The 13,243-nt window shown below is 36.8% G+C and overlaps 2 protein-coding genes across 2 annotated transcripts; both read right to left on the bottom strand.

Annotated features, from left to right (window-relative positions):
• Positions 1-239: 239 nt before the first annotated feature.
• Positions 240-3,647, bottom strand: LOC148918370 (G-type lectin S-receptor-like serine/threonine-protein kinase At1g67520). Its single transcript, XM_089048622.1, is given in 8 exon segments — positions 240-707; positions 807-957; positions 1,082-1,260; positions 1,262-1,317; positions 1,449-1,659; positions 1,786-1,994; positions 2,105-2,215; positions 2,344-3,647. Coding segments are annotated over 8 exon segments (2,430 nt in total). The 5' UTR covers positions 3,548-3,647; the 3' UTR covers positions 240-398.
• A 5,888-nt stretch (positions 3,648-9,535) lies between these two features.
• Positions 9,536-12,540, bottom strand: LOC103324551 (cysteine-rich receptor-like protein kinase 15). Its single transcript, XM_016792920.2, has 7 exons — positions 11,664-12,540; positions 11,338-11,454; positions 11,061-11,251; positions 10,758-10,968; positions 10,397-10,634; positions 10,112-10,262; positions 9,536-10,009 (listed from the first exon to the last, which is right to left on the bottom strand). The coding sequence occupies exons 1-7, from the start codon at positions 12,445-12,447 to the stop codon at positions 9,713-9,715; spliced, it is 1,989 nt and encodes a 662-aa protein (XP_016648406.2). The 5' UTR covers positions 12,448-12,540; the 3' UTR covers positions 9,536-9,712.
• Positions 12,541-13,243: the final 703 nt, after the last annotated feature.

Below are 13,243 nucleotides of genomic sequence, written 5' to 3'. Positions count from 1 at the left end.
CACTATTTACCAGCAGAAATCAACTACCTTATATAAGATTCACTCTCTAAACCCGTCTTAGGGCTTTGAGGACGTATACCAGTTCCAGTCACAGAGCTTTGGTGCTCTTATAGACATGCCACTAAAGAGGATCCCGTTGCGAAATGGAAACATGATGAGGATGATCTCGTTCTTGCAATGGAAATATAGATTTGACGTGGATCCGACCTCCTAGCTATATATATATTTGACACAAGACGTTTAATTTAAAGAAAAAATATGACTAAATTGGTCATTATTAAGTTAGAAGCTACTCCCAAGTATTAGTGAAGTATTTCATATAACACTACATTTTTTTGCTTGCCATAATAAGCTTATTTGCAGTATAATGTTTTGCACAGCCAACGTCATCTATACCTTCAACGTCCTTCCAAATCTGTATTGGACAAATCATTTATTGATATAATTGGCGGTCCCCTTCTATCTATACCCGTAGTGGCTGGATTTCTTTCTGTGTAAAATGCTGGCTTTGTTGGTAGAGGTAACTGCATGCTTTCATTTGTCAACATAGATATAACATCTGACATGGCAGGGCGAACGGCTGCATTTTCCTCCACGCATAGTAGACCGACTTGGAGGCATCTTAACAATTGATGACTAATACATGTTTCAACTAGTGTTGGATCCATTATTTCTACCCCTCTATCTTCTTTCCATAACTCCCATGCCTGCAGAAAGCATTAAAATTATTGAATCACGCACCTAAAAAACATGAAAAGAGAAAAACATAATGGTTACTGCAGTCTGCAGCGATTTCTTTGACATACATGTCCTACTAAGTTGAGCACACGATCTTCATTGTAGAAGCTGTTGTTTTTCCTCCCACTTATAATTTCAAGCATTAACACTCCATAACTGTAGACATCAGATTTTGTGGAAAAATTTCCTCCCATGATGTACTCGGGGGGCATATAACCACTTTACAAAATGAGAAAGAAAAAAAACTTTCTTTAGTACATCTATATACATAAATGCATGTTTGCACCCAAAGGAAAAAGTACACGTGATAAAAATGCTTGTATGTATTGTAGTGTTTACTTACCGAGTCCCAACAACCCTCACAGTATTTGCTTCTAGTTCCTGGGTGAAAATCCTTGCCATTCCAAAATCTGCAATTTTGGGGTTCATATTTTCGTCAAGTAATATGTTACTAGCTTTTAGATCTCTATGAATTACTTTCGTTCGCGAGTATTTGTGCAAGTAAAGCATTCCTTGAGTGATTTCCTTCAATCATACCGAAACGCTTCTTCCAATCTAGTTGCAGACATCTAATGGAATCTGTCCAACATAGAGATTCAAGTGAGAGTCTTATTCGTAATTTTTGTATTTTCAAAGGTTAGAGAATAATGTAAACACAATTAATTGAGAAAATGAAATGTGCTAAGATTAAAGTAGCTTGAGTTCCCAACCAAACAAAAAGTAGTCCAAGCTTTTGTTCTGCATGTACTCATATATCAACATCTTCTCTTCTTCATGAATGCAAAATCCAAATAGCTGAACAAGGTTCGTATGTTGGAGTTCATATATGAGTATCAATTCATTCTTAAACTCCACCGTGCCTTGTCCTGAACATTTTGAAAGCCTCTTCACAGCTACTTCTCGTCCTGTTGCCAATTTCCCCTGAATTTATAACCCATAAAATATTTCTCAGTTATTCCAAAAAAGGAAAAAAACTATTTTATATATCCCTTTTGGCTATTGATGTAAGCAGAAAACATGTACACTTTCTATTATTTAGAGACTTACCTTATAAACAGGACCAAAGCCCCCTTGGCCGAGCTTGTTTGCTTCAGAGAAGTTGCTTGTGGCAGCCAAGACAGATTCATAGGTAAATACGCTTAAATCAGGGTGTCTAATATTTCCATGATCATTTTCAATCGCAATAACATGATCAGCAGGTCTTTCAGATTTCATGAACTTAAGCAATATTTTCTGAATCTTTGTCCCGTTCTTGCCTATTTAAATTGGTATTGAAAGGTTAGAACTGCTCTCATTATGGCACAATAATAATCGAAGAAGTGAAATTTTGGCTAACAACTGCTCTCATTATGCTTAAGGAATTTACCTGCTGAAAGCATAAATTTTGTTCCTCTTAGTCGATAGCACAATATGCAAAACCCAATTACCAGTAGAGCGGCAATAGAAGTGCCAATCCATAACCCCTTATGCGTTGCATCTAGGAAAACATTTAATTAATTTTCTATATAGTAAGTTAAGCTTGTATTAGCCTATTGATGTGATAGTTAAACAAGTCTAGCTGATTAATTAATAAGATTAATAAGATTAGTAAATAGCTTGACTCACTAATCTTTCCGCGAGGTGGTGAATCTGGTGATTTTGGTGGCAGCGTTACTGAGTTTGGCACAACAAAACTATGAGTTGCAGTACTGAGGTCTTCAATGAATGCACAGTCCACACTCCAAAATCGGCATCCTGCACCAGTAGTCTGATTTCCAAATGGAAAGTCGAATCCAAGGCAGTCACAGTTTTGCCAACAAGTAACTTTACAATCTTCGCTACCAGTACCAATCCAGTTCGCAGGTCTCGAAGCATTAGCAGAATTGATGATCGTGAAGTTACCTTTTTTAATCTCAAAATCATCACCTAATTTCCCAACACAATCGCTTGGGCGGTCCCTTCTCACACACCCTCCGACAGTGTTATAGCCATCACAGTTTTGTGCTCGTATAATATCAACTTGGGCACCATACTCATAAAGTGCACCTCTGGTGTATAGCGCCCATTCTGGCTCAGGATCATTTGGATCATCTAGACTAGTATAAGTGAGGTAGTCTTCGTTTTGATTTGAAACGATGCTAAAATTGTACCTCTGCTTAATATATTCGAATCTCCCCTCTGCAAAGACCCCGCAAGTCCAAAAAATAACCCCACTTTTCTTAATTTTCAATTGGTGTGCATTGGTATCCCAATCAAGGCTGAAAGGCCCCGACAACACAGGGTTGTCGCTAGACCCCCATGATAAAAGAGACCAAACGTGCTCATTTATATGGTCAACACCCAATTTCATGCCTGGTAAAAATGTGTCCATTGGATAATCAGAACTTTGCCACAAGATTTGGATCGTGGATCCATTGACAGGGCTCACTTCTTGAAGGACAAAATTGCCGGAATCCAAAAGGGTAGCCACAACACTAGTAATACTAGTAGTGTTTGGAGCAGAAAGGATAAAAGGGTGTCCATTTCGGTGAGTAATTTTCAATGTGTTATTGAAGTCCAAGGTAAGAAGTGGGGATGAAGAGGATAAAACAGGTGAGTGTGGGTTCGCAACCCATGCTTTGTTTGCTTCAGTTTTGATGCGCAGGATAGCAAGAAAGCTCATTTCCGAATTGCCGACAGGTTTTGTAATGAAATTCAAAGTGAACTTGCCTAATGCTGATACCAAGGAACTTGTGGAATTGAGAGTGTCCCCTGGTTTCAGTGTGTCTATTGCATCATAACAAGTCCACAAAGATGCAAGAATGATCAAGATAATTGTGTGCTTCATCATCAAGCCTGCAGTCTTGAATGATCACAAGGCCAACAGTACTTTACCTTCTCCTAGATGATCATGACAACCTGTCTTTCTTCCTCTGTATTTTGCCTCTTTAATTATGTTTACGGCTAAAAAAGTCTTCTCTTGACCCAAAATGCAAAACACCAAGAAAATCTCTTTCACTAGTTCATTAAGTACTCAAAAAATTACCCATCAGTGATATGTTTTAAAACCACAAAAAACAAAAAGAACGAGGCAATACGAAATTTCTTGAAAGTTGGTTGAGAAAAATACCTCTCAAGTCTCAGCTTACTTCATGAAACTGCAATGATCTCACAGAATAGTTGGGGACAGAGAGCGAGAAACAGAGACAGAAGGGTTGGAGTGAATTAGTGTGAAGGATTGAAAAACTTGAGAGTTTACGATCAATTGGGTTGGTGCTAAACAGTATCATGCTTTTAAAACATGATAAAAATTGAAGTGTTTTTCGTCGTCAGCCTATGTCTTGGCTTGAACATATATAAAATATATGCAGGATTGAAAACTCAACTCATACGTACCTAATTAATTCACTCCAATACCAAGGAAAGCCAGGCCTGCTGGGAGGGAGGAGACCCTATGCATGGTCTGACGAGTCAATGACCCATCCCACGATTTCAACAACATAAAAATATATTAGGGTATTATAATTAATAAATTATAGCTTTGTCCATCAAACAACTCTTGTATATATGTCATGCAAATATATGAAAGTGATCATGAAGAAATGCCAAACACATAGTCGGAAACGAAAAGACTTCAACGATTTATTTATTTTATCATGTTTATAAATTATGATTTTGTTTAGCCCCAACTAATCCTAACTTTCAAGTTTCAACCCTTGATATTAAATTCACACCAAAGTCTCCAATCCTTCTCTTCTCTCTGTTTTCCTCAGCCTTCTGTTTCATCAAGCCTGCTGAGAGGTAATTTTTTTTTTTCAGCCTGTTCACTTTTGATTTCCATTGTATATATGAGAAGGTAGATTGTTGGGAATCATATATTTTTATAGTATGATGAAATAATTCACGAGTTTCATCATGCGGTTTTTATTATTGTCCAGATCCGGATTGTAAATTGTGTTTGTTTCAAATTAAATGATCTTAATGCATTAAGTATGTTCACTTTATGTTCAACTCCATCAAATTTCCTTACATTACATGATGAGTCAGCAAGTTCGAGATTTTTGTATATTCCTAAAATGCCCTTTTCAGATAATCTAGCCAGTAATTTTCCCATCATTTTAATGTTTTAATTATGTGTAACTATAACCATCCGTATGAACATATGTGAAATTTTTAGATTTATAATTATATATGTGCATGTGGCGATTAATATACAAATACCGTTATTCATAACATACTTATTGTGAATATAGCGATTTTTATATAAATATTGTTAATACATTAGGTTAAAAATAAATAAATAAAGTGGTCCTAAAACCCTTGTTCCTAAAGACGTTCGTTTTCCAAATTTTGGAACCTAAACATGAATATAAGGTTTTTTCAAATAATTTGGGGGGTCCAATAGCATCACTCATCAAACGGCTCAACACACGGTACATCAAGTGTTCACTAAACTGATGGGTTTGTGGGTGTGCTGAGTGGTTAATGTTAATAGCATGACTAGACACCCGATCCAAGCAGCGGCAGCAGTTCAATTGATCAAGAAACCAAAGCATCCAGAGCTGTACCAAACCATGACAGCCCTACATTCAAGAGCGGAACCACGTTTTGGGCAGAAGTGGCTCAAGCCCAGTGCTGATTTTAGAGACTAGGCTTAGTTGTAGAAGCCCAACCTACATAAATTAAATACGGCTTTTTATTAATAGGCCTATTTCAGCATGACATATTGTACAATTACTCATATAGAGCCTATTTTGAGGGAAAAACTCAAAACTAGTCACTTATCATTTGGAGGAAAAAGCTCAAAACTACTCCAATTGGTTCTTAGTCTGTTACAATTTTCTAAAACTAATTAGAAAATGACAATTGACTAGTTTTGAATTTTTCTCTCCAAATAGACTCTATATGGGTAATTGCAAGCATGGAATGGATGAGGACAACCATAGAGCATATATACTGTACATATATTATTTGATATACCAATTTTGGATTCTTCTTACATTAGCATATATACATACTTATAAATAGAATAGAATAAGGATGGCTGGATCAAGGTTTAGGAGTTTGGGTTATTAGAATACATTTCTATTGGATTCTATACGAAAGTCGTTGACATGTCGTTTCTGTACACTCGATGACGTTGTAAGTTGTAACTAATTGAAGATTGCGTCGATTAACCAATGTTCTAAAAATAGCTACGCGGTAGGCACGGGCCTAGCGCCTAGAGGAGTAATCGACTAGGCGTTTTATTTATTTATAATTATTTTGTATTATAAATTATAAATTTATACATAAGTAATGGAAAAATAAAAGGACATATCAATGATAAAGTACCATAATCAAAATATATAAAGCAAAATGTAGAGAATGGTACAACATTCAAAATACCAGAAAATACTCTTGGTTAATGCAAACATTAAGAATTGAAATTATTAATTAAATGAGGATAATATGGTAAATTCGCTCTTTTTCACATTGAAAAGAATTAAAAGAAAAATCCGATAAAAGATTCTACTTTTATGGAACACAACTACCCATTATCTTTTATAAATCTAAAATAAATTTAAATTTTTTTTAAAAAAGCATCATGTAGGGGCGGAAGTGCGTGTGGAGAGGCTAGTTGATATAAAACTTGGGAAATAGTTAGGCATAAAACCTAGGTTTTCTTTAGAGGGTGCATTTGCTAACACGTGGGTTGGGAATCTCTTAATTGTATTTAACTTTTCAAACTGACTTCAAAAGCACTAAATTAACACACCAACATGAAATATATATCGTTTATTGAGCCTCCCTTAGTGTAAAAGGACTATGACATCATTAGCTGAAAATGCTTTAGAAGAAGGATTGACCTCGAGTTCATTGACATCCTATTTTTTGTTGTTGAATTTTTGGGTCAAACCGTGCTATTTGTTATAAATAAAATCCACTTTTTTTATTCTTGCTAAATGGGCTAATAGCTGGAAATCATTAGAATGAGAGGTATTGGAAAGAATTTAAATTCTCATTCCCTAATATCGCTTGTACAAATAAAATAATTGAAGAAATAGCTCTAGTCCAATGGACTAAAGTGGTATTTCAGCCCCAAACCTTAAAATGACATTACAAAATTGTATATTTCAAGAGTATAGCCGGGCGGCTATACTCGCCAAAATATATTAGAAAATTTTAAACGTATAGCCGGTCGGCTATACTTTCTAAATACATTTGAATATTTTAAAAGTGTAAATGTTAATATATTCGAATATGTTAAGTGTATAGCCGGGCGGCTATACTATTTTAATATATTCAAAACGAACACGAAGCTTGCACTCGCAGGGGACGGAGGTTGCAGTCGAAGTTTCGCTTCTCTCTTAACTCAAGCTTCGATTTGTTTTCTTCGGTTTCGGCTGCTTCCTCCTCCAGGTTCGGCAACGATAAACGACCCAACCCGCCTAGGAGGCCCGCCCAGCCGCCTAGCACCCGCCTAGCCGCCTGGCGCCCGCCTAGCCGTCTCGCCGCCCGCCTAGCCGCCTAGCCGCCCGCCTAGGACCATTTTTTAGAGTCTAAAGCACAAGATTCCGAGAATAGAATCGAAACGGCTGCCTCTCAGGCTCAAAAGGTCATGCACTGATGTACTCAATCCATCTTTGGTCTATGGCTATGAGTGTGTGATGTTGTTAGTGTGGTGTTCATTTTGCCATTGGCTTCTTTCTCTTTGCTTTCAGATGGCTGACATTGTTACAGAACAGTGGATTCAAATTCAGGGCCTTGAGCAGGCTCTTCATATTACACAAGTAAGTTTTTTCTGCTTGAAACTGGCTTCAGGATCTTTATTTGCTAAATTCATAAGTTTTGCTGATTCACTAATATTTGCTAGTTTCTTCTTGGTTGGACTGCTTTTCATTCTTTGGATATTGCATTTCTGTTATAGATTTTGACATTTGATCATGCCCTCTTGTTTGCTGAGAGAAAAAAAAAAAGAAGAAAGATTTGGCTCCTCCTCCTGTTGCATAGGAACCCAAACCCAACGCACCAAAGGACAGAAAAAAAAAAATTGAAATATTACACCACCTCAAGTGAAAAATCTAATTCATTTAAGCTTTTATATTTGTTCTTGTATCAGCATCTGTGTTTCTGTTGTGTGAACTCCACCTCAACTCCAAGCTTTTGAAGCTAAATAGGAAGGAAGTTCCGGTCTCGAGAAGCACCCCCGGCCCACGTCTCGTGCGGTTGTTGCTTCGTTTACCAAAATAATTTGGACACCATGCTTCGTAGAATGTAAATGTATGGGCAAATCACACTTCAAAGACATGGGGCTTTTGTTTTGTTTTTCATAAAAACAAACTCGATCTAGTTTTCTTCTTTTCTTTGGTTGACTCTTGAAGCTTTTCTCTGTTTAGACATGCGCGTTTCTTGCGGTTTAAGTGATAGAGGGGGTAAAAGGGCACCAACCTGCTAGCCAATTCTGCACTTACATTTACCAAGTTAAAGTAGTTTTATTTACAGTTAGAATAGAAACACATAAATCTATTTTTACCGACACAAGTAAGAAACCAAGTATATTCATGAGTTGATACTCACATACCAAATAGAAAAATAATCAAGACTCTTGTTAGGCACATATTCATACACAAGTAAAGTTCCTTCTCCTTCCAAGCAAAATCCCAAAAGCCTCACATCACAAGGTTTCTGTGTTGAAGCTTGGCTACCAATACAACCTCATTCTTAAATTCTTGTATACCTTGTCCTGAGCTTTCTGATAACCTCTTTACCGCTATTTCTTGTCCGCTACTAAGAATCCCCTTAAAAAAGTATATGTGGAGCTACTTATTTTATCCATTCGACCCAAAAAAAAGAAAAAAAAGAAGAAAAAAAAAATCTACTTATTTTATCCAATAATTTATTGTTTGTTATCAAGCTCATCTTAGTTGAGCAAAAAAAAACCCTAGCCCCTTTTCTCCCAAAAAACACTCTTAGAGAGCTTTTTTCACTTTGAGGGGGGAGGAAGCCATTGTTCTTCCCCCCTCTCCCCTCTTCTCTTCCTCCTTTCACCTCTTCCCCCATTTTCAGAGACAAAGGGTTTTCCCTATTTGTCTTAGTTTTGTTATAATTTTTATTCAACCATTATAGGCGGCTGTGGCTCAGCGTCGGATCTTCACTTGCATTTCGGCGTCGGATCTCCACCACCATCTTTTTTGCAATTTCTTTATGTTTGAAATAAGTTGCAGAGACTCTTTGGGTTCTCTGTGTAGTTTTCACCTCTCTTTTTGTGAGAGTTCTTCATCTCTCCTTTGTGAGAGCTCTTCATCTCTCTTTTGTGAGAGTTTTATTTGTATTGTTATGGCTTGGTTTTGTCAAGCTTTTTATTATTCTAAGTTTGCAATCTTAGTTGGGATGCCTATGCTAGAGTTTCTTCGATCCTGCCTGATCGTTAGTGGAGACGCACCAGATTGTCTTAATTTTGATATTAGACCGCTCCGTTATTGTAATAGCCTTTTGTGGCTAGTTTGTATTGGCCATTTGTGGCTAGTGGCTTTTTTGGCTGAATTATGAATGCAATCATAGAATTTCTCAAAAAAAAAAAAAAAAAAAAAAAGAGGAATGCTAGCAATATTCTCTCAAACCTTCTCTTTTGGACCTTCTTCCTTTTTCTTATGACATGTGTCACTCTCCTTACATTTAAAACAATGTCATTAATGCATCATACAAACCATCTTTTGTTTTCCAAGTTTACTTTTATTATATGTATTGACTTTCATGTTTCTTTCAATTTATCCTAATCAATCCATTCCAACACTCCAAGTCTTATCCTAATTAGTCCAATCAGGCATATCAAACGGGGCATGAATATCATAAAATATATGTTGAATTTTTCAATCTCCCCTTCTATTTGCAGAAAAAGCCTTCCCTTTCCATGTCCCATTACTTTGAATATACAAATCACATATTATCTCCTATGTTAAAGACACTTATGCTACAGTTTTCAATTTACAATCTTGCAGCATGAGAGCAAGCGAATTCGCAATCTTGTCTGCGTTCACCGTGGCGAAACGATAGAAAGAGTGAGCCCGTTTGAAGTAGGATCAGTTGTAGACTCGCTAATTTGAATTCTACCTACAGAAAATATTGCCGGTTGCTTTGGTTCAGGAAGATCTATTGATTCACTTCCAAGCAATACAACCACAGCTGACATGGTAGGCCTCTCTTCAGGGTCTTCCTGGACACATAAAAGCGCAATGTGCATGCATTTCAAAACCTCTGCTTTTCGCCAAGATTCCATCAACAAAGGTTCCACAAATTCTAATTCTTTTCCATCTTTCCATAGTCTCCATGCCTATCAATTAATTAAGAAAGAAATATGTTTGTTTTTCAAGAAATTAATATGTATCAAACTTAGTGAACTAAGACTGTTATCAAAATAGACAAAGAAACATACATATGCAACGAGTGTCTTGGCATGTTCTGTGAGATAGAACCCGCTATTCCTTTTCCCACTAATAATCTCCAGCAAGATTACCCCAAAGCTGTAAACATCAGATTTTACAGAAAACAGACCCTCCATTGCATACTCCGGAGCCATGTAGCCGCTGTTTCATGCAGAATAAGCTAGCAGTAGTTAGCAAGTTCTCTTCTCAATTAGATTTGAAATGCTCTTGCTGGAAGCAAGTTATAGGACTCTAGATATAAATAAAGGAGATGTCAATTTAAGAAGCAAACTCACTACGTTCCTACAACTCTTTTAGTGTTAGCTGTGTTCTGGTTTTCACAAAAGATCCTTGCCATGCCAAAATCTGATATTTTGGCAACCATTTCATGGTCCAACAGGACATTGCTAGGCTTCAAATCCCTGTGAATGATTTTGAGCCGCGAGTCCTCATGGAGATACAGAAGTCCTCTGGCAATGCCTTCAATAATGCTGTAATATGTTTTCCAATTGAGTTCAGCTCGTCTTTCCGAATCTGAAATTCAATGGTACTAATCAAATTCAGTACATGCCATCAAGTTGAAATGTGTCTGCATGATGAAATCATATAAGGATAAAAGAACATTTATAGCAGAAGAGTAGGCCAGGTTGAACCAACCAAAGATGAAGACATCTAGGCTTTTATTTGGCATGAACTCATACAACAGAAGCTTTTCCTCTCCCTCAAAGCCACATGCCAAGAGCCGCACAAGGTTTCTGTGTTGAAGTTTTGCAATGAGTATGACCTCATTCTTAAACTCCTCCAAGCCTTGCCATGACTTCCTTGACAGTCTTTTAACAGCTACTTCTTTCCCATCTGGTAGCAAACCCTGAAAAAATATTTCCCAAATCAGATACAAGTATTGGCCTGTGAATCAATACTAAACTCATTTAGAATTAGAACCATAGGACATAGTATTACCTTGTAAACAGTACCAAACCCACCTTGTCCAAGCTTGTTTGAATCTGAGAAGTCATTAGTTGCTATTTTTATAGTAGCTAGATCTATGAAGGCTAGCTCCTCAGAACTTACGAATTTGCCTTCTTCTGTGATTGTGACTCCAGTGGGGCTTGCCAAATCATGTAATAGTACTTGCTCACTTTTTTCTTCATCTGCAGAAAGAAAAAAGTAAAAAAGTAAATATTAGTTTGTATTCCTATATAAGTCCAGAAGAATTTCCCAGTTTCGATCCATGTACCTTTGATGTTTTCTAATCTCTTTTTCATCCGATGATGGAAAGTGCAAAATGAAATGACCATTAATAGTATGATGGATGCACATGTAGCCACCACCTTCCAAGTCTTCCATTTATCCCCTGCTTTTTAATAGGAAGAACTTCCGTGAGTTACAATTTACCATGAACATTAACAAATTTTAGATTGTTAGAACTCAGTGACCTCCTTTTGATTCAAGTTCTATAATGTAGTAAGGCTCTTACTAGAGGTATATACTCAATGTTTCAACAATATGCATACATAAGATGATTAACCAAAGAAAGAAAGAAAAACGTTTGAAGTCCCTAACCTTTGGAATATGGGAAATTTAACAGAGAACTCGAGGTGTCGTTAAAAAATGAGTACAGTTCAAACCTCACATTACAATTCCTACTAACAACAGTTCCACCTTGGTGAGAAGAGCAGCATTCCGAAAGATCAGCAAGAGCAGAATTCAAACAATTATTGCAGTTACTTTCAGAGATGTCTCTAGTGCATTGTTGTAGACCATAAATAGTATTCTTTTCTGAATATTTAACTTCCCCAGTTGCAAACATATGCTTTGAAGAATTAAACGCAGCCTCTCCGGAGAGGTTTCTCATTAAATACATCAATACATCCTTGAAATGATGTGGATTTGATACAGTCTTCTCCTCATTATTCTTGTCTGGATATTTTCCAGTATAAACCATCAATGAAAAGGATATCTGGTAAGAATATTGAATTTGACAGAGTTCATACCATATCATTGCATCTGTTGTTTTACAGCTCTTGAAGATTTCTTGGCTTGCTTCATTGACACAGTTTTGACAAACTGTGGAGTTAACATCCCATCTACAAAGTGATTGTCCATAGACCATGCTAGAGCCATCTCCGATCGTGTCGTTGTAGAAGCCGCCTGAGATGGAAGTGTTGAAAGACAATGACTCAAGGAGCTGCTTGAGATTGTTTTCAAATTGGCTATTGGGAGTGTAGTTTCTGGCATCAGTTGAACAAAAGATTGAAAGAGGGTCTACAGCAGAAAGGCTAGCCGGCATCAATAGTGTTATAATTATGAAAAGCATCACAGGAAGCCTATCTTTGTCCATTTCCATTATCCTGAAATGGATTCACAGTGAACACCAATTTACACAAATTTAGGCCAATAGAAAAGGGAAAAACAGAAAGATGGCTGTTGATGGTTTATTTCAATGAGATAGGCCTCTCTGACCTGTCAATTTTGACAATGAAGTTTGGCCACTAGTTTTCAGATGACTATGTCACAGAAACTTTCTTGCTAGGATGCAAACTGGCTGAATAAAGTCATGCTGCTGCATATGGTGATAGAGACCAGGATTATTGTTGTATTTGGAAGATTTTATTGAATTCTTGATTAATCAAAGACTTTTGCACCTGGGTCACATATAAGTCATGTTTAAAATACTTGATTAAAAAAAAGTGTGATTATTTTGTAGGCGATGTTTCTAGCACTATTTGTTTGACTCTTCTACATGAAGGGAAGAAGTCATGAAATTACTAGTAAAGGATTTGGACTTTGCACTGAATGTGGCAGGGAATTGGTGGTGAATCATGAACCTGCAGAATTTGAGCTTACTTTACACGAAATTTCCTTGAGGTGACATCAAATAAATAACAGCATGTGCGTTTAGGCAGCCCCTAATTTTAATCCTTTATTATATAATCTGACAGCAACTTGTGTGACACTGAAATATTGTTTTTTAATTACTAATTTTGTCTATTATGTTTACTTTGAATCTGAATAGTGAATCGATGACCAAAAGACAAATGCAGTGCAGCCAATAGATGTAATCTTATTGAAGGCTTTGGATTTCCTAGCCTCCAATCATCCAACTGAAAGTTCATCCTCCATTGGGAAGGATGTATGTATAT

Source organism: Prunus mume, linkage group LG3 (assembly GCF_029339155.1).
Source record: "Prunus mume cultivar Tortuosa linkage group LG3, ASM2933915v1, whole genome shotgun sequence".
Taxonomy (NCBI): domain Eukaryota; kingdom Viridiplantae; phylum Streptophyta; class Magnoliopsida; order Rosales; family Rosaceae; genus Prunus; species Prunus mume.
Note: the sequence above shows the minus strand (reverse complement) of the source record. Positions and strands in the feature narration are given on the sequence as shown.